A 20435-nucleotide genomic window follows, 5' to 3' on the forward strand; every position below is an offset into this window, starting at 1 on the left:
ACAATCTTGAGGCTAGAATGAGTTTGAGTTTTGTAGGTTGGGAATTGGGATGCGTTATTAATTTGATACAAGCCGCAGGAAACACCTTCTTAATTGATGATGAAGAAGTGTGGTTTTGTATTTCTCAATAAGTGGATGAGATACAATGTTGACTATCTGCTAACCACATTCCCTCCTTATCTGTCGTCTACTCTCAAACTCCCCAATATTCCAATTGTTAAATGATCTAAAGTGACACCAGATTGCAAGAGGCCAACAAATTCACTTCAATGTCATAAACACTGCAATTACAAATGCACAAACAGCATTGATCACATTATTAATTAAGGAACGATGACACCTTCTACTCTTAATCTAATACAGTAAGTAATAAATGAAAAGCAGGACATGTATGTACACTTTTTGTCTATATATTCTCCACAATCCATACTGAACCTCTTCATATAATTTCCACCACTAGTACTGAATCTCTTTAAGCTAGCTAGGAAATATGAAGAAGGGGTTTCAGTTTGCAGGGTATGATAAAGCCACCATAGGAACTATAACTCTTGACTGTCAAAGTCCCTATGGAGAGAAGCGTAACCGATGTGCCCTTCTACCACCTAATGTTCCTATTCTTGCTCATTCCTTAGAACGTACACAACGAAACTGGTAAATATATGGCTCCTTATTTTTTTCTTGCATCAGGATTTTCGATCTTTTTGTCTTGGGAAAGCCTACGGGATTTTTAGATTAATAGATTTGGTTCCATCAAGTGATAGATTTATACTACTGTTCTGAAAGTTAAAGTATACTACTTATAATAATCATTCATCAGAAAATTAATTATTAAAATTATACACACTTGCTTTTGTTCATATTATACACTTACTTTTGTTCATATTATTATTATAAGATTCAATTAACTAAAGAAATTGATTAATTTTATTAAGAGCATTTAATTTGTTCTAAATTAGTATTTTTTTTAAATTATCCTTGTAAACAAAATTAATAAGAGTAAATTACACCTATATCTATCTTTCTGTATTTTTTTAATTACACTCTAACACTCTTCATTTTTTTACACCGTACATAAAATTTCTTAATTGTTTATCTTACATTACATTAGAACTCCTCTCTTCTAAATATCATTTAATAATTGAATAGAAAGTAGACACGTACTAGTCACGTGACTTACTTTTAGTAAAAATTTGTCTAAAATATTATCATTTTCTTTCTAAAATGCTGGTTGACTTTCTCAATTATGCATGTGAGTTGACTCGTTTATTTGATGCAGGATTGCTAGGTCAAATTCCCCTACTGATATAATTATACAAGTTGGTGATTCTAGCTTTCACTTGCACAAGGTGGGCCAATCACTCCTTTAATTCTATGGGAAAATTGTATATTTACTCTTGATCCTCTTGTTCCTATAGCTGCAAATCATGCTACTATTCTAAAGTAAAAAATGTTTCATTAAATATTCTTAAAATTCTAACTGCGTAAGATGTGGTTGATTTCCAGCTTGCAATTGCCTCAAGAAGCGAATATTTGAACCGGCTTGTATTTCAGAGGGGAAGCAACAGAGAAAAAGCTGGTGACAGCCTCATCATCCAAATGAAAAATCTTCCAGGTGGTAAAAAAACTTTTGAATTAGTAGTCAAATTCTGTTATGGAAGAAAAATTGATATTACCGCAGCCAACATTGTTCCATTGTATTGTGCTGCACATTTCTTGGAAATGAGTGAAGATGTTGAAGAAGGAAATCTCATATCCAAAACAGAATCATTTCTAACCTTTCTAATACTATCTTCATGGAAAGACACATTTCGAATACTTAAAAGCAGTGAATCCATTTCCCCTTGGGCCAAGGACTTACATATAGTGAAACGCTGCTCAGAAGCAATAGCCTGGAAACTGTGCACAAATCCAAATGCATCTAGTTTCACTTGTGAAAGTGAAACACCCTTAAGTAATAATAGTGTTGATAATTGGTGGTTCGAAGATGTATCATGTCTACGTATAGATCATTTTATTGAAGTGATTCAATCAATTAGAAAACGAGGAACCAAACCTGAGCTTGTAGGTTCTTGCATAGAACATTGGACAAGAAAATGGTTTTCCCAAGTCACATTTGGACTTGATAAGGAGACTCCTATACCCATAACTCTCCAGTTGCATAGAATTTCAACTGAGTGCTTGATTAGCATACTTCCTAGTGAAGAAAATTCAGTTACTTGCAATTTTTTGCTTCACCTAATAAAGGCAGGGGTGATGCTGAAGATAAATTCTGAGTTGTTGTGTGTGCTAGAAAGAAGGGTTGCTTTAATGTTGGAGAAATGTCGTGTTCCTGATCTCTTGGTTAAAAATCAAGGAGATAAAGATTCTTTGTATGATGTTAGTGTGGTACTTAGGGTGTTACGGTTTTATGTCTGTGGCATGTCAAGTAATCAATCAGCAAAACCCCACAGTGTTGGAAGGTTAGTTGATGGGTATCTCACACAAGTTGCACGGGATGAGAATCTCACAATGGAGAGTTTCAAATCACTTGTTGAAGCATTGCCTCAAAAAGCCAGACACTGTGATGACAACCTCTATAGAGCCATTGACATGTACCTTAAGGTAATAGTGATGTTATATCATTTCTAATTCTAAATCTAACTCTAAATATTAACTTTAATAGATTGGTCATCTTGTTTTGCATAACTCTTAGACTTAATCCAATTTTGCAGGCACATCCAAATTTGGCAGAAGAAGATAGAACAGATGCTTGTAGAGTCCTAGAATACCATAGATTGTCGCACGAAGCACGTCAGCATGTGATGCAAAACGATAGGTTGCCATTGAAATTAACTACAGAGTTTGTCCTTTTAGAGCAAGTGAACATGGCAACCTCAATGACAAGTAATGGATCAAACTACCGAAGGACAAATGCTCAGACAATCATCAGAGTGAACAAGGATATGGAAAAAAGACAAATAACAAATGCCCAGGAGATAAGCATGATGAAAAAAGACGTTGAAATGATAAAGTCACAACTATTGGAAGTATATAGCTGCAAAATGAAGCTCCAAAACCAACTGAAGAGATGTATTCGTTGAAAGAGAGTTAGTTCATTATGTAAAAACTCTTGTGTAGTAGGATCTTCCCTCCTTACTGTGATAGTAATGTAAGAAATTTGAACGAAATAGCTATCTGCCTCCTATCCTATTGAAACAGAATTGTTTAAAATATGTCATATGTCTCATTTAACTAGTCCTCCTCCGGTTAAACTACTTACCACTGCATTTCAACCCCATCCCTTTATCATGTACCGGGTAATAAGTCTCAACTCTTAAGTCAAACTAATGAAACTATGGACATTTAAATGGCAATATTTAAATTTGAGGAAACGATTTACATTTATAGTTGTAAATGAGTTTTCATTCAATATAACCTTTTTAATTAAATGAATGGGTAAAATTATTTTATATTACCAATACAAATATATTATACTAACATGAACTGAATATTATTCAACATAAGTAAAACAACTGAGTATGTTGTAAGTATGCTAAAAGTTTTAACTTCTAATTAAGTGTTTCATTTTAATTTTTCATAAGGATAATTAGATGGAATAACATAAATGAAAAATAAAAAATCATATACAAGTTTTAAAATAATGATTAAAAATCAATTATCATTAGATAATACTCCAATAATTAAGTATTCGTACCTGTTATAAAACCTGAAGTGCATGTATATATATAAATCTGAAGGGTGACGCAGCAGAGGGAAAATAAGCCTGGAAACGATGGAAGATGATGACGCAGCGATTGAGGTGAGGAACCATGTTTCCCCAGAGCCAGAGGTGGAGGATTCCAGTTGCTGTTGCCCAATTTGCTTGGGACCATTCCTTCAACTTTCCTACCTCGACAAATGTTTTCGTATGCCCTCACCCTATTTTCTGTGTTTCTTAATCGTAAAGTTTATAAGTTTGTTGCATATGCTATAGACCCTTTATTGGGTTTCATTCATGATTTGGGTTGGATGCTCTAAGTTGTAGTCTTGGGAAACCTTTTAGTTTGAAAGTAACTTTCGGTAATTATATATCAAGACAAGATTTGTTTTATTAGGATCATTACTTGAGAGTTCAGATTTAAGCAGCAACTAGAGGTAGGTAAATGTACCATATCATTCATGCTGCTATATGTTTTTCCTAGTAACCGTTAAGCTTGTTCTTCTGTTGCAGATAAGTTTTGCTTCAATTGCATTTTACGCTGGACCAAGGTGGTTGCTAGCAAGCACCGTTCTCCACCTTCTTCTGTAAAATGCCCCCTCTGTAAGGTTTGGTTAACACCATGACTTTTTCTTTTTTTTCGCATTGTTAATTTTTTAATTGTTATTATTATTGTTGTTGTTGTTTTGCCACATGGACTTTGTTGAAATATAAAATTTCCCCTCAATGATACACCCCTTTAAAACAATTTCAATTATGACTCTCTTAAGTTCTCTCAATTTACTGCTCCCATCTGAATGTTTCTTATGGATGTCAATATTTGCAAAACAGTAAGGGTGATGATGATTTATGATAAATCAACTGGGGGAATGGCAGTAGAAATTAGTATCAAGCTGGATAAATGAGCTACTGACTTCGTAGTTTATGTCTAATTTGCAGACCGAAAATTTTTCTATCATATATGTAGTTGATGGGAGTTGTTTTCAACGTCATTATGTAAATCAAGATTTTGAGAATAGGTTTGTCTCAGTTTTATTTAAGTTAAAATTTTCAGTAGAATTATCTTTTTATACTTTGCTCTTTTGTTTGTGTGTGCAGTTTTATCTTATCAAGAGCTCACAGATATAGAGTACAATGCTATTACACTGAACAAGGTGTTCTACTGCCTTCCGTTTAACAAATTTCTTGCTTTATAGTGGCGTCTGCCTGTCCTGTCCTTTGCTTTGTGTCAAATATTTGTTATTGGTATTTTATTTACTTTACTTTTTTCTTTTAACTTTGTGTGAGCAGGTTTTGTAGATGACATATTCAATATATCACAATATTGGAGATCTCAAAAGTACTATCAGCCAAACTGCTGGCTTCAAAGTTGGTTAAGAAGAGAAATTCAAGCTCTTATCCAGGTTAGTGAATTTATCAGGTTAGTTGCTGTTTGGTGCATTATCTCTCAGGTTTTGCAACTGGAAAAATATCCAATAACATAATGTGCTTTATCTGTTACTGTATATTGATTCACATTTTCTTTAGTGCTACTGTATGTATGTATGTGTGTGCCTAATTATAGGTGGAATTTCTGATTATTCCATCTCCTGCTCTCTCTCTCTCTTAATTAGTATATCTTTTGCTGAATCTGTAGGAGGAGGATGTTGACATCATTGTGCACCATATCCTTGCTGTGGTCAAAGCAGCATTATGGACTAGGTAAGTTTCTTCATGCATTTCAAGTTGCCTTAACATAATGAGTATGAAAAGGATGGTTACTATTAACTCTCAAACTTGCAGGAGAGAGCAGAAGTCACACATGAATGCACCTGAAAAGAAACAGGAGGAGTTCAAGATGCCAGTCTCTGAAGCCGCAAGGCCTTTTCTGGCAGCAAGAACGGACAGATTTATATATGAGATTCAACTATTTCTTGCTTCAGGAATGAATATTGAAGCTTATGATGCTGTTTACATACAACGGTTAGGTTGGAGCTCACCTGGGGTAAACACTGAGGTTTCTCAAAGTGAATTAGTTGATCGTGCAACTGTGATTCCATACCTGTACCTATTTGATGGTGACTTTGATGAAAATGAGTAAATTCTTTGTGCTGGTTTTCTCATGTATTTGCTTTAATTGCTACCCGAGTAGCATTGGAGAAATTTCTTCACACATCAATGAGTGCTATTGATCCTTTCCGGTTACTGCAGAAGGTGCAAATTCTCCACCCAAGGGTGTAAAGTTGTTTAACATATGTTTGTTTGTTTTTAAAATAATTTCATGGTCTAGATTTTATGCAATTGTGACAACACGGCAGAGGATCCTTTTCAACGTTAATAGCCTGATTATTTAAGCTCTTATACATTTGCCCACTTTCAAAAATAAATAAATAAACAAAGCATTTTCTCATTTTTTTTTTTAATTTGATTTAATGTATCACATATTGTGTGATCCAATAGAGTTTCAAACTTGTAATCGTATTTGTCTCCACGACACAGCATAAATAAATAAAACAAAAAAGAAGAAAAGCTGACTGCTGGAAACACCGGAAAACAACAGCAAATGATACTCCGGATAGGAGTAAATAAATTAATAAATGACGAATGAAGGATGCGAGAAATTTAAAATGAAGTGAATAAAATCCGTTGGTTGGAGAGAAAACTCACTGTTGGAAAAACTAAGAAAAAGGGTGGACGATAGAAGAGAAGTAAAACATGCGAAAAATGAAAAATAAAATAAAATGGTTGAAGATAAGACAATAAGATTGTCGGACAAGCTTAAAAGCAGCAAAAGTAGAAAAGGAGTAAAAAAAAAAAATGAATGAAAGAATGTTATGAAAATTGAAAAATAAAATATAATATATAGTTGGTTCGTAGAAGTGTAGAACACAAATTTGACAGGGTGTTGTGTGAGTGATATTTGGATTGGCCAATCAAAGTTTGAAGTTAGCCTTATCTTTTTCTTTTAAGTATCTTATGGGTAAAATAAATTACTGTGAAATTTATACTGAAATGAGTTACTCTTCAATCATTGATATTTCTATTAGCATCATCATCCATTAGTGGTTTGAAAACGTTAGACAGGAGCTTTACAACAGGCATGGAGACAGCCTCAGACTATGGAGCATTCATGGAGAAATTCACTTTACCACCAAATTCTGCACCCTCTCTTCCTCTTAATTCACTCACCTTTGCAGTCAAAGAGATGTATGTACTTTTCTTTTTGCACCACAATATTCTGATTGTTTCAAAATTCTCCTTTGCTGACCTCAAAGTCAGTTAGACTTTGAATCCATGCTTATGCACCTTGAACTTGAAGGAAGTGTTTGTGTCAAACAGTTTTGACGTGGAAGGATATGTGACCGGTTTCGGTAATCCTGACTGGGCAAGGACTCATACAGTGGCTACCTCTACTGCTCCAACAGTTTTGGCTCTCCTCAGAGCAGGTGCCACTTGTGTTGGTAAAACTGTCATGGATGAAATGGCTTACAGGTTTGGTTTTCTTTGCTCATTTTTTTCACTCATTTAAAGAACCATGAAGTTTTTTCTATAGTCCTAACTCCTAAGCATTATTTTTAAGTTTCTAGGGACCATCTTTATGACTAAATGAAATTTAATGTGAAAACGGAAAAAGAGTGATAATATATTACTATGATCATTGTCATGTAAATTGTGGCTTGTTAGGCTAAATCTTATAGTTGGAAGTAATATAACTTTCGTAACTTTCAGTCAGTCAGTAGATTATATGGAAATGACAAGGCTCCTCAATGATTATTTTGTCTCTATAAAGTATTTGCGTAAGGGTGTATCTACCCTTAAAATTTAGTGTGTTAAGACCACGATGCAGTTTAATAATTAAATGGATACTTGCTCAGTTTAGCTCACTTTGGTGGAGCTCTCTCTACGGAAAATGTGACTATGAGCATTAGTATTTATTTGTAGTCAGACATGTGCATATTTTGAATACCTTATTTCTATTCCTCACATAACGAAGTATTATAATCTGGCAGTATAAATGGAGAGAATATACATTATGGAACACCTAGAAATCCTTGTGCACCTGACCGGGTTCCTGGAGGATCTTCTAGTGGCTCTGCTGTTGCAGTTGGTGCTGAGCTTGTGGACTTCTCATTAGGTGATCTATTGTTCCATTCCATTAGTTATTTTTGGCACCACTTTGTTAATAATTTCGAGTCATGTTATGTTTTTCCTTAATATTGAGCTATTTTCCCATTCCAATGAGTTTAATTTTGGCATCACTTTGTTAATAATTTGAACTGTTTTTTCAATCTTAGGAACCGATACTGGAGGAAGTGTAAGAGTGCCTGCATCATACTGTGGGATTTTTGGTTTTCGCCCTTCTCATGGTGCTATCTCAGAATCAGGAGTTATCCCTATGTCGCAAAGTTTTGACACCGTGGGTAAATAATCCATTACCTTGACGACTATGTTAACTCTTCATTTTTGGGTGAATGCATCACTACAAAGGATAGTGCATAACACAAACACATCAATATGTAAATATTTATCTTCACGGTTCTAATGTGCTTCCATTTCATGTTTTTCTCTAGTTATCTGGTTAAAAAGGTATTTATGATCTTTAGCAAGATACGGTTTGCTATGAATTTTTCTCCAAATTTTAGGTCTGAATTTTCCCTTTGTAGATTTCATCTCCTAGTGGTATGTTGTACAAGTAGTGGTCTTAAAATTATAGCTCCACAAGCTGTTGAGAGCCCTTCTTCTCTAGACTTATTTTCTTGTTTCCATTTTTATATCTAGGATGGTTTGCCAGGGATCCAATGATTTTGAGCAGAGTAGGAGGTGTAATTCTACAATTGCCAGATGTAGCACCACCAATTAGACCTACTTGCATTATCATTGCAGAGGACTGTTTCCAGCTTTCGAGCACTCCATTTGATGTAGTTACAGGAACTGTCATCCAAGCGGTAGAGAAGTTATATGGAGGTGAACAGTTGATGTTGCTACCAATTCAATGTTCTTGTTTGTTAATTATAAAAACAAAAGATTTCAAGATTTAAGTTCTAAATTGTGAAGAATTCTTGTTCATCCTAATAATGATGTATGATATGTATTTTGGAACAATTTGATTTTACCAAGTGAGAAGGTCTTATTGTTGCATCCACCATTGTAGGGGATGTATTGAAGCATGAAATCCTTGGAGACTATGTGAAGACCAATGTTCCAAGTTTGAAACATTTCATGAGTAAAGAGAATACAGACCAAATATATAGCATTCCATCACTGGCTGCACTTTCAAGTGCCATGCGGTTGCTTCAAAGGTGTAGCTCACCATTTAATCCCTAGCTTTCAGGAAAGATAATTGTAATTTTCTAGCAGGTCGTGTATTGCCTTCAATTAAAATGTGATTCTTGCTTTATTTATCATTTGTAATGTAGGTATGAATTCAAGAATAATCATGGTGAATGGATCAGTGCAGTTAAACCAGATTTAGGTCCTGGAATATCAGAACGTGTATCAGATGCCTTAAGGACAACAGGGGAGAACATTGATATCTGTTATTCTATAAAAAAGGAACTACACGATGCTCTTGCGGCTCTTCTTGGGGTATTCTTTCTCTCTCACGTATAAGGCATGCACACAGACCATAGTACAATCTTTGAAATCCCCATAACCTACTGATAAACAACATATTTCAACAGACAAACATATTATTATAGTGATATGTTCATCAGACCATGTATATGTGCGTATATGCACAAATCATTCCTCCTGACTTAGATTCTCTCCTTGGTCTTCATAAAAGGAAACCTCCTATATTTCTGGCCATGGAGAAATAATGTGCAGACATGCTTGTTACTTATCATATATCAATCTTACTTTTGAAGAAACTATTTGAGACCCTTCTGGTTTGTATCAACAAGAATCACACACGAGTAGATTTGATACAATCAAAACCTCTAGTAAAATACCCATCCATAACCCAGCAGGCAGATAAAGTACATTAAATAATCCGTTTTAGGGGATCTTTCCAAACTGGCACCAGACTTTCCAAACTGGAATGTCTATTATTGATATAGGGGATCTTTCAACTTACATTTCAGCAAGCCTTTTCATTTGTCAAAAGTAACAACTACACTGTACTTTTATTTTTCATCATCTAGCTTGACTATGCTTGTTTTCGAAACAATCTAATTCCACAAATGAAGATTATAGATTCTCCCTATGAATCTCCTTTGTAAAGATAAAAGTAGTATCATCACTAAGCAACCAATTTATGTTTATAAGCTTGCCTTTTGTTTAAGTTAGCGTGACAGTTCTGTGTTTGAAAAATTTCAGGATTTTGGAGCTCTCATGATCCCCACAGTTCCAGGGCCTCCCCCAAAACTACAAACAAATACATCTGACTTGGAAATTTTTCGTGCAAGGGCTTTTAGCCTGCTGTCCATTGCTGGAGTTTCTGGATTTTGTCAGGTTGTCCCTTTCTTTGTGTTTTTATGAAGCACTTAGATTCCTCTATTTTCCTTAATTTAGTAAACTTCAGTTTAAAATTGTCATATACCAATGTAGTTTCCCTGACATTCTGTAGGTAAGCATACCACTAGGGATGTATAATAACCTTCCCCTATCAATTTCTCTGGTGGCCAGACATGGTGCAGATAGATTTTTACTTCACCTTGTTGAGAGTCTTTATGACAGCATTAAAGATAGAAAGCAGCATATCACAGAGCACAAACTTTAATCTGACTGCAAGGATGTAGATGTAAGTTCTATATTTCTAACAAAATCAGGGCAAAGAAATTTATGGAAGCTTTGAGATCCTATGAGAAACAATACAAATATTTTAGTCCCTCCTTTTATGTGCTTGGTCGATTACTTTTGTGACTAGTGAGCAAAATTTCTGTTTCTTTCTGTCTACTCATTCATTTTCTATCTACCCATCTTTTACAGATGCTTTGAGTATATATGCCAAAGGTGGGAGAGAAGCACAACCTGAATTATATGGACACAAATCAAAGGAGGGATATAGTATGAAGGAAATTCTTGCTTATCTGAATCCTGTTTCTCTCAGATATTATAGAGTTCAATTATTCATTAGGTCATATCATTCTGATTATGCTAGCTTGGCTATGAAATCAAAAAGTCACATTGAAATTTATACTATAGTACTTCAATATTACCTTTGTACTATCGAAGATTGTACAGCTGCTTTCAAAATATTTATAGATAGTTTCAAAATACTAACAGAGGACCCTTTTTTTTGTTTCATGCGTTAGATTTTTTTTTTATCAATGAAAAAAAATATTAAAGAAATTTATTAAATAAAAAATGTAATATTAACTAGATTAAATAACGGATGAAAAATGAACTGCGATGGTAAAAGCAGCGGATTGCAACAATGGTTGTGTCTTGTGGAATCAATGTCTGCTGCAAAGGGATCATGCTACGATTTAAACTATTCTTCGAACAACATTGAAGTACAAGTTTGCTTCCAAATTAACAATATATTCTAACTATATACTTAACAATGCTTCCAACTTCTATCCTTATCGATTACTATCTTGTTTTTCTTGTGTTTTGAAGGCTTTCAATTCTATCCCTGATTTCTTCTTATCACTCAGGATCTTAAAGATTATGCGTGCCGTTTAACTATGGAGCCTTTGATATCTTTGCGTAGATATTGGTTTCATTCGATTTAGTAGAAGGTAACACGCACCTCCATTCTATACCAAGAGATATTTAAAGTTTAAACCTTATACATACCGATCTTTATTATATACTTTTACTTGTTTACATATATTTGGCTACAAAAGACACATTTTCTTAGGCTAATAACTCGTACATTCAAAAGTGGATAATCCTCCAAGCCCCACCTCTAACAGTGCAGAGAGGACCTGAGTGAGTTAGCCATGCATTAAAACACATCGTAAAACATTCACACAAAACGTAACACTGGCCTACTACTCTCGCCACATATATTCATCCCGAATATCATCATCACCAACGGTTTAACCATTCACAACGGTTCCACCTGAAAAAAAAAATGTCCATGCTAATTAGTAAATTAACTAGAGTACTAATGTGCATATTAGATATGGTTGCGGTGAAAAACATTATGATATCAATTAGTCTTACCATTGGGGTGAAGGACTTGTCCAGTTATGTAAGAGGAGCATTGGTTGGAAGCAAGAAAAACATAGGAAGGAGCAACCTCAATAGGTTGACCAGCTCTCTTCATTGGGACCTGCGCTCCAAATTGGGCCGTTTCTTCCTCCTTGAAAGAGGCTGGTATCAAAGGGGTCCAAATGGGCCCTGGAGCCACCCCATTAACCCGAATTCCCTTACTCACCAGCTGAAGGGCAAGACCCCTTGTATAGGCCACAATTGCCCCCTTGGTGGACGTGTAGTCCAATAGTTTCGCATGTCCCTTGTATGCATTCACTGATGTCGTGTTGATAATGCTGCTTCCTTCCTTCATGTGCTTCAAGGCATGCCTACACAATTTATAACATTTCATTTCTCCTTAGACATACATATACATCATATATATCTCTCTTCAAAAGACTCTTTCGAAAAACTCTTTTATGATGGATTAAAATTTATGATTTTTGTGGCTTCTATGTCTAAATCAGGGGATATAATTATTATTTGTATGGATTTCATAAAAAGTGGCGCTAGCATCTCTCTTATATGATTTTACCTCGCCATGAAGAAATAGGAGAAGATATTTGTACGAAAGACCCTCTCAAGCCTAGGCTCGTCTATGTCCTCCACGGTTCCACACTCGTACTGCTCAGCTGCATTGTTGACCAGAATGTCAATACGACCATAAGCACTCACGACCTCATCAACCACCCTCTTGCAGTTCTCATCGTAACCCAAATCAGATGGTATTGCCATTGGATCCTTGGCATCCGAAGTCTTTGCTCTCTTGATCATTTCCAATGTGTCCCTCGCGTCCTTGTCCTCATGCCCCTTCACATACGTGAAGGCCACGGTAGCACCTTCTAAGGCAAACAAGTTACACACCGCTCGTCCAATCCCAGAATCACCCCCAGTGACTAATGCAATCTTCCCCTGAAAATTAACACACAACACAAGAAAATAAAAATTAAAATTGTGAAGGCTTAATTGGCACGAATTAATCAAAATGCAACTTGGACCAATGTCTTCTAAAGAACTACCAACTTAACAGAAACTAAAAATATAAGGTAAGTTTTAATGGATGTAATAGTATATATATATATACTTGAAGTTTATTTGAAGGCTTGTAGTCAGGGCTAGTGAATTGGGGTACTGGAGTCATAGCATGCTCCTTCCCAGGCTGTGTTTGTTGTTGTTGAGGAGGGAATTTCTGTTCACCGGAAGCCATTCTTACAAACAAGCTTTTGGGAACAGATATGGAGATCTTGTCTAGAACAAATGTTGTTGGAAAGTAATGTGTGGAAATGCTGCTTATTATAGATCTCGGTGTGCGGTTAACATGTGGTACGTAGAGGAACTACTTGAACTTGGCAGCACGTGGGGGTGATGTGTTTGATTATAAAGGATTTGAATTTGAATATGCCACGCGGTGAGGGGTGGCAGAAGGAGCTGTTGACGTGTCCTGCTATTCGCATGCACTGGATCCGTCTTTGGAAACGGACATTCTCGACCAACACAAGCTTTTGCTTTTGCCTGCATCTTCCCTAATCCCTTCTATATTTTTAATCAGACACTTTCATTTTTATATTATTAGTTATAAATTATATTTGTGATAAATGCTTTAAAAATAGTATTTAAGGTTGTCGTTAACAAATTCATTAGCCGAAATAATTCGATCTTCTCCTTCATCTAGTGTTATATGATCTCCGATTTCCTTTTTCAGTACACAGTGAAAGTACCTATCAAAAAACTTTAAATCAAATCAATTAAGTTAGAGATGTTTATGTGTATGAGAATGAATAAGATGTACATTTTCTTTTCTCTATCTGAGTATATGAGTTAAGGGAGGAGGTTACAACTCAGTAACTGCTCCTCATCAGTATGTGCTATACTCCTTTAGTGGGGATCATGGGTTTGGTCTTGCTCGAGTATATGACATGTGTGTTGAGTACCTATCGAGTTTATGACCTGTAGGTTATAGGTGTTTCTTTTTTAATTAGATAGTATTTGATTCAATTTTTTATGTTTATTTTATTTTTTAAAAAAAAGAAATGTCGAATCAAACAATTTTTATATAACAATTCTTAACTAAAAATAAATAGCTTATGTTTAGAAGAAATTATGAGAGTAATGAAGTTTTAGAAAAGTTAATTGGATAAACTATCTAAACTTTTGGAGAGTTTATGAGGAGCTTTTTTTTTTTTTTTACGTTTAAATCGTATGTAACTAGGCATCTATATTTTGTTACTTTTTTTTATTATCGTATATTTATATTTTTTTTATTATATTGCGTTCCATTTCTCATCTTATTAAATGCTCATTTTTTTTTTAATTTGATCGTAGTTTGTTCACCACTCCTACATGCAGTATAAGCAAAGATGAAATCTTCTACAAATCATTGCATGTTTAAAGCTACCTCTGGATAGAGCTCATGCTCATTTCTTCTTTCTCTTCTTTAAATGTCCATTTAATTTGTTTTGCACCAATATTTAATTTTAAAAACTGCTGGCTGTGGGACCCACGCGCACTTATGTGCAGAAAGATCCCCTTAACCTCTCGGGCAAACCAGCTGGATTATCCGAAAACTACCTTAATTAAAGATGACTGATGTATTTTTTTTTTAAAGAGAAATGATATACAGATAATTGTGTTCTTCGGATTTATTACTTATAAAAATAATTATTCATGCTAAGAAAGTTACTTAATATTATTTAATTTTATTAATCCTTATTAAAAATGAACCTAACTAAAACATGAAAGACTATTTTGATTTTTTTTTTAAATATAAAAGACCATTCTGAACAAAATTAAAGATAGGAATGACCATTGTAAACCTTGTTTGATCCCACGAAGTTCACGTTATGTCACGTTTAGTAATTGACGATAAAGATTAGTTTGAAGTTATTCCTAAACGTTAAGGAACTAAAATAAAACTTCTAAATTGTAAAAGATTAAACTGAACAGAAATAAAACATAAAATATTAAATATATGTATTTTAGCCTTTTATTTATATATATTAATTGATTCTCCAATGAAAATTGACCAGTACAGGGAAAAAAATTAAGTATATTATAATGTGCATTGATATGATTTAAATATTCTAAGTATATTATATATTTTTCTTCATTGTCCAAGTAATAAAATGAAAATTTTAAAATCATTATAACGATGTTTTCTAAATACTTGCTATTAAAGTTAATGGTATCTTTTTTTTTTTTTTTTTTGCTGACAAAGTTAATGGTATCATCACACTAGCTTAAATACTTGTTGATTGTCCAAGTAAAGGGAAAAAAATGAAAATTTTAAAATCATTATAATGATGTTTTGTAAAATATTTGCGATTAAAGTTGATGGTATATATCGGCATACTAACTGAAATGTGCAAATGTAAGAAGTGCGAAAAATAAAATTAAAGCAAAAATTAGCCAATTTTTAGACAAAAAAAAAGAAACAGAAAATATGTCTATTCTGAATTCTGATGAAATTAAACTAACTTTTTCAAATCATCGATTCTTTTCTTGCTCATTCTACTTTTCCCAGAAGCAAACAGAATAATGGTGCAGAAGTCCCCCTCTTTACAAGCAAGGTACAAAAAAAGTGAGGAGGATCTCCCTCTAATGAGAAAGCATAAGGAATGATCCAAGAAGGACACACTCCTTTACTCATTGTTTTTGTCTTAAATGTCTCTATACAGATATTATATATTTTGAAAATAGGTTTTAAAAAAATAATAACTAAAGTTCTACAGTTTAAATGAAATCTTTACTAATATTGAAAGAGAAATCTTTTAATTTCTCTATTATTTTTTTCAAATGTTTTTGAAAATATTCAATGTTTTTCGCACAAGAAATGACTGAATCGTATTGTCATTTTTGCTATTCTTTTTTATTCTTATTCAATTCTCCTAATAAAAGTCTTTTTTTTTTTCTCTTTTCAATCATACAGTTACAGATATTTTCTCCCCTCTGTCTTCTCGTGGGGACTTATATAAGTGGTGACGTATATCATAATCACATGAACATATTGTTACTTAAACCCTCTCGCTCCGGTGCAATCCAACAAGAAGTTCTGTTTTTTCCTCTTGTTACACTCCATTAACGTAACCATGCTCTCTTTCAAACTTAGTCTCTACCTTCTTATTGCCTCTGTCTTTTTCTTCCACCTGCTTCCTAGTCCAGTGCTCTGCAACGGTATAGTTTCTCTAATCTCTTTGCCTCTCTCCCAAGCACTCCTCTCCCTAGCTACATACATGAACATGTGCATGCTTGTTTAATGTTTACATGATTTAATTTAAATTGCAATGACACTTTTTGCTAGTGACTCAACCAAGTAATCTATAAACATAGTAAAACACCAACATGTTAAGCAAGTAGCTACATTTTTAACATAGAGTTTAAATTTTATACACCTAAAGTGTCAACCTTTTAGAAATCATGGTATGTATGATTTGCAAGATAATTATTGCAAAAATCAACAGACTTATCATACATGATAATTTGTGATAGTGTAAAATTGTACATAGACTATGTTTCTATTTTCTAATATATTCTCCTTTAATTTGCATGCTTGTGTGGTTTCCCTAGACGAGGAGGATCTACTTCATGACATCAACGTATACAGAAAAGTTTTGAACCTTCCTGTTCTGGATGAAAGTGGCAAAGCTTCTTGCTTAGCTGAAGAGATAGCAGAAAATCTAGAGCACACGAAATGTGAAGACTTTCGTGACTACTACCCTCTGCCTAGTTACACCTCCAAAATTCCTAAGTTCCAAAAGAGCATAAACAAATGCAAGATCAACATCAACACCACAAAAGATGGGGTCATCATGCCTCTCTGTGTGCCCAAGTTGGACCCCGATGCTTTGTTTTCCAATTATACCAAATCTAATCGCTTCTCAAAGTATCTGAATAATTCCAAGTATAAGATAGCAGGGCTTGGTTCTGAGGACGATTGGATGGTTCTTATTATCAGCACCAACACTTCTTCTGGAGATTTTTCCTCTGCAACTTCTCTGCTTGCTGGGGCTTTGAAGGGTCACTACCTCATGCTGCCATTCTTCTTGAGCACGCTTATTGTTTTCTTCAACTAAATTGATTGTTCTCTTTTCACCTATGCTTCATTCATTTGGTGGAATTTTCTTTTCCCTTTTATTCTTTTTCTTTTTCTTTGCTATTTGGAACAATTCTTTTTTCTGTAATTTTGTGTATATGGGAGTGTACTTTGTCAAGTTCTTGATTCACGATTTGCATGTGATAAGATCACGATGCACCTACTTGTAATTGATCGTGTATATTGTGATTTGATTGTTAATATGTTTGAAAAATTCAAGTCTGTGGGTGGTATGTATTTATTTATCCTGGATTTTTTTAATATATAATATCAATTTACATATTTAATTTTACACACTTTGTAATGTTGACCCTTAATCCTCTTATGATCTAAATTAGTAAAGGAGTCCTCGTGCCTGATCAAGTCTCGTTTTCTTCTGTAACATAACACTTGTCTGAATTGAGGCTATATAATTGTTTGGCTGCTTGTTTTTTCACAGGGACCTATGGCTTGAGTAAGAAGGAATTCTTTGGTGAAAATATATTTTCTTGTACATTCGATAGGTGTTAAAATGATTTTCCACAGAATAAAAAAAAGGTGTTAAAGATGTGAATTGTGATAGTAAGATAAAAGGAATAAAAAGAAAAGTAAACAGAGTGATATACAATGTTATGTCGTATAAGTAGAGAAATATTAAGAGGTGAAAGAGGGAGGAAGGTACTATGTATAAATATATGAAAATTATTATTATTATTATTACAAGTTTTATTTTATAGGTACTAATATTAATATTTAGTGTCTGTAATTTTCTAAGGTTAAAATATATTTTAATCTCCAGAAAAATAAGTAAGTTTTGATTTATGGTTTTTGTAAAAAGGATTTTTTTTATCCCTCTAAAATTTAAAATCATTGTTTTCGACTCCAGTAAAACGAGTGAATTTTTGTTTTGGTCCTGTGAAATATTTTTTTCCTCAAAATTTGAAATGATTGTTTTTAATCTCCAATATCCATTTTAAGATAGATAAATGATATTTATTTTAGGGATATAAATTTTGTTAGAAATATCACATAATACCATAAATACTAGTGAGTGTTACTTAGAGTTAGGATGATCATTTGATCTCCCATTAAACACATAAGTAGTTAATGAGTGTCATGTAACACAAATAAAAAAATGATAATTTCATATTTTTTAGCAATGAAAAAGAAACAAGGTTAATCATATAAAGATTAAAATAAGAACTCGTTAATTTTATAGAAATTAAAAACATATTCAAACTTTTATTAAATATTTTTTTTAAATAACTAAAACAACTTTATGTATGAATTATATATATAATACAAACTTTCTATACGAGAACTTGTGTTGAAGAGAGAAGTAGATCATTGCCATCTAAATCATTTTGATTTGCATGAAAAATGGGTATGAAAGGTGGACTAAAAGTAAGCCAAGTGTTCATGTTTTTTAACTTTTAAGTTTAACATTTGAGAGATTTTAAATTGTTAAACCAAGTATGCCAATTATAATAGATATTTGTATCTTTTAGGTTTAATACGAGATACACAAAATAAAGATTGAGTCTTTGTAAATAATTGAATTTATAATGATTTAGCTCGTAAAGACAATCGAGCTTACAAAGATAATGGATAAAAACTATACTAATATATTGAAAGAAAAAAGATATAAGATTGACTTGATGATTAAGAAAGAATGCAAAAAGTCATGAAGAAAAGAAAAGTCATGAATTTAAATTTCTCAATTAATATTTTTAATAAAATTAATAAACTAAAATTTACCGATAAATAAAAAAACATGGGGAAAGAAACACTAAAATAGTTAAGATGCCACTAAAACCCACTTAACTCAAGGGACATAGCTCCTAGCCAATTGAATTCTAAAGCTTTCTGATAGGTGAGTAAGGTTAAATAAGTACTGTTACACCTACATATACACGTAGGAGCAATGCAACAGGCACCACCCTCTAACATACAGCCAAAAGCTTTACCAAGACTTAGACACAACATAAATAGGCATGCTATCCCCATTATCATGCTTAGGTAACACATAATAGGATTTGTTAAGGTCTATTGAGTCTATCTTTGACTTCAAGATGTTTCAAAAGTTGTATTCTATAACATGGAAAAAAAGAGAGTAACAAATAACTCTTTTAACCAATCACAATACATTACCATACTGTTGGAGTCTAGTTTAAAAATTTATTTCCCATTAAACTTCTTCAACTTGATTCATGTAATTTTAGAGTTCATTTTTCCATACCATTTATCATTTCTCTTTCTATTCATTTCATTTCCACTTTAAAAGTTCAAACTTCATATATCACTAAATGTAGTATAAGATATGAATAAAAGTAAATAACTAATCATAAGTGAAAAAAGTAATGGTTAAAGGTGAGAGATCAAATGTCGAGAAACGCTAAAATACCTGTTAAGATGCCAAAACCTTCGGATGATGAGATGAATATGAAGACTATGGGAGAGTTGAAACTATTAATTAGGGTTGCTTCTATTGAGGTCAAGAAAGATGATAATACTATATATTTTTTCATGGACATTCTCATATAATCTTATTTAGGACAATATTAGATACTAACAATGCGTTGAAATTCATGTAAGAGACATGAATAAATTTTTATTTTCACATCAATTCGACTAAAGACATAAAAACTATGAACATCAATTTGTTTTTAATGTGGGTCTATTGCGTTAGAAAATTTGAACTAAACGTGCACTAAATACGAGTAACTTTGCAAGTAGGGATTCGTTAGTAAGAAGGTAAATACTTTTGAAAGTGTATAAGAATTCAAGTTTGCATAACAAAGCAGTCAAGTGTGGTTCTAATCTTGAAAACATTGTGAATTTGTGGAGGTTGTGTGAGATAAATATTGTTGCAAATTTTTTTTTATTAGTATGAAAGTAAAGACAACAAGCAAAAACTAAATGCGAGGGTACAAAGTTCCTGCTGCATCCGCTAGCAACAATAGTCAAACACAGAATATAGGTAGTGCAAGATTTAGCTTCTAATTTAGCTAAGACATCAGCGACAAAGTTGCCTTATTGGAAAGACAGACCAATTAAGTTGTGGAAGCTCACGAATGGCATAAAAAATGTATTTATTTTAAAAAAAATGTAAAACAAATTAATAAAATGATATTTTATTGTTTTTAATTTATATCTACAATTTTCTCAAAATAGAAACACATTAACTGAAGTTACATTTGAAATAAAAACTAAACAAAACATACCTGGTTAAAGTTTTATTTAAAATTAAAAAGAGAAAATCATTCAATACTTCTTAATCCTCAAAACGTTTTATAAGTTTCCAGAAATAGTCCACTACGTAGTGACATAAATCCCAATTGTTTAACTGGGTGTAATTCTCACATGAATTATACAATATACACACAGTGATGATAAGTTAATTAGTTCATTTGATCAGGTCAAACAATAATTTTGTAATAAAGTAAAAAGTTTGAGACTTTGAGTTTTTGAACAAACTATTTAGGCATTGAATTTTTCTTCATTCTATGATTAGCATTAAACAATCATCCACACGTGTACAGAACC

General features: G+C 33.1%; 5 protein-coding genes across 7 annotated transcripts; 4 read left to right on the forward strand and 1 right to left on the reverse strand.

Annotated features, from left to right (window-relative positions):
• Positions 1–482: 482 nt before the first annotated feature.
• LOC100786341 (root phototropism protein 3) lies at positions 483–3210 on the forward strand. The gene is made up of 4 exons (XM_003555550.5): positions 483–651; positions 1277–1346; positions 1504–2601; positions 2712–3210. The coding sequence occupies exons 1-4, from the start codon at positions 491–493 to the stop codon at positions 3078–3080; spliced, it is 1698 nt and encodes a 565-aa protein (XP_003555598.1). The 5' UTR covers positions 483–490; the 3' UTR covers positions 3081–3210.
• A 516-nt stretch (positions 3211–3726) lies between these two features.
• Positions 3727–6037, forward strand: LOC100306017 (RING zinc finger-containing protein). 2 transcript variants are annotated; one of them, XM_041013019.1, is made up of 7 exons: positions 3727–3905; positions 4211–4300; positions 4665–4716; positions 4796–4851; positions 4988–5100; positions 5334–5398; positions 5480–6037. In XM_041013019.1, exons 1-7 carry the CDS (start codon positions 3773–3775, stop codon positions 5775–5777), a joined length of 807 nt encoding a protein of 268 aa, XP_040868953.1. In that variant the 5' UTR covers positions 3727–3772; the 3' UTR covers positions 5778–6037. The 2 variants fall into 2 exon arrangements, with proteins under 2 accessions (XP_040868953.1, NP_001236333.2); NM_001249404.2 differs by having other exon boundaries at positions 3736–3905; positions 4211–4305; positions 4637–4716; positions 5480–5977.
• A 549-nt stretch (positions 6038–6586) lies between these two features.
• Positions 6587–11602, forward strand: LOC100780821 (amidase 1). Of its 2 annotated transcripts, none has more exons than XR_001387000.3 (10): positions 6587–6883; positions 7016–7168; positions 7687–7811; positions 7972–8097; positions 8456–8641; positions 8829–8976; positions 9094–9262; positions 9995–10129; positions 10304–10418; positions 10607–11602. XR_001387000.3 is itself a non-coding variant. In XM_003556455.5 (10 exons), the coding sequence occupies exons 1-9, from the start codon at positions 6777–6779 to the stop codon at positions 10395–10397; spliced, it is 1302 nt and encodes a 433-aa protein (XP_003556503.1). In that variant the 5' UTR covers positions 6592–6776; the 3' UTR covers positions 10398–10418; positions 10607–11602. The 2 variants fall into 2 exon arrangements, 1 of the variants encoding a protein (XP_003556503.1); XM_003556455.5 differs by having other exon boundaries at positions 6592–6883; positions 10245–10418.
• Positions 11393–13126, reverse strand: PM34 (seed maturation protein PM34). Its single transcript, NM_001251356.2, has 4 exons — positions 12906–13126; positions 12357–12733; positions 11792–12150; positions 11393–11687 (listed from the first exon to the last, which is right to left on the reverse strand). The coding sequence occupies exons 1-4, from the start codon at positions 13026–13028 to the stop codon at positions 11665–11667; spliced, it is 882 nt and encodes a 293-aa protein (NP_001238285.2). The 5' UTR covers positions 13029–13126; the 3' UTR covers positions 11393–11664.
• Positions 13127–15786: 2660 nt separating this feature from the next.
• Positions 15787–17206, forward strand: LOC100527063 (uncharacterized). The gene is made up of 2 exons (NM_001251189.2): positions 15787–15991; positions 16385–17206. Exons 1-2 carry the CDS (start codon positions 15907–15909, stop codon positions 16888–16890), a joined length of 591 nt encoding a protein of 196 aa, NP_001238118.1. The 5' UTR covers positions 15787–15906; the 3' UTR covers positions 16891–17206.
• Positions 17207–20435: the final 3229 nt, after the last annotated feature.

This window comes from Glycine max, chromosome 20 (genome assembly GCF_000004515.6).
Source record: "Glycine max cultivar Williams 82 chromosome 20, Glycine_max_v4.0, whole genome shotgun sequence".
NCBI classification, from domain to species: Eukaryota; Viridiplantae; Streptophyta; class Magnoliopsida; order Fabales; family Fabaceae; genus Glycine; species Glycine max.

Excerpts from the sequence above, each read along its gene's own strand:
- LOC100306017 (NM_001249404.2), top strand. The coding sequence starts at position 3,773 with ATGGAAGATGATGACGCAGCGATTGAGGTGAGGAACCATGTTTCCCCA. Across the intron at positions 3,906-4,210 it reads CTACCTCGACAAATGTTTTC|ATAAGTTTTGCTTCAATTGC; the intron begins GTATGCCCTCAC and ends CTTCTGTTGCAG. Across the intron at positions 5,101-5,333 it reads AAATTCAAGCTCTTATCCAG|GAGGAGGATGTTGACATCAT; the intron begins GTTAGTGAATTT and ends CTGAATCTGTAG.
- LOC100527063 (NM_001251189.2), top strand. The coding sequence starts at position 15,907 with ATGCTCTCTTTCAAACTTAGTCTCTACCTTCTTATTGCCTCTGTCTTT. Across the intron at positions 15,992-16,384 it reads TAGTCCAGTGCTCTGCAACG|ACGAGGAGGATCTACTTCAT; the intron begins GTATAGTTTCTC and ends TGGTTTCCCTAG.
- LOC100786341 (XM_003555550.5), top strand. The coding sequence starts at position 491 with ATGAAGAAGGGGTTTCAGTTTGCAGGGTATGATAAAGCCACCATAGGA. Across the intron at positions 652-1,276 it reads GAACGTACACAACGAAACTG|GATTGCTAGGTCAAATTCCC; the intron begins GTAAATATATGG and ends TATTTGATGCAG. Across the intron at positions 2,602-2,711 it reads CCATTGACATGTACCTTAAG|GCACATCCAAATTTGGCAGA; the intron begins GTAATAGTGATG and ends CCAATTTTGCAG.
- PM34 (NM_001251356.2), bottom strand. The coding sequence starts at position 13,028 with ATGGCTTCCGGTGAACAGAAATTCCCTCCTCAACAACAACAAACACAG. Across the intron at positions 12,151-12,356 it reads TCCTATTTCTTCATGGCGAG|GCATGCCTTGAAGCACATGA; the intron begins GTAAAATCATAT and ends TAAATTGTGTAG. Across the intron at positions 11,688-11,791 it reads ACAAGTCCTTCACCCCAATG|GTGGAACCGTTGTGAATGGT; the intron begins GTAAGACTAATT and ends TTTTTTTTTCAG.
- LOC100780821 (XM_003556455.5), top strand. The coding sequence starts at position 6,777 with ATGGAGACAGCCTCAGACTATGGAGCATTCATGGAGAAATTCACTTTA. Across the intron at positions 8,098-8,455 it reads GCAAAGTTTTGACACCGTGG|GATGGTTTGCCAGGGATCCA; the intron begins GTAAATAATCCA and ends TTTTATATCTAG. Across the intron at positions 8,977-9,093 it reads GCCATGCGGTTGCTTCAAAG|GTATGAATTCAAGAATAATC; the intron begins GTGTAGCTCACC and ends TTTGTAATGTAG.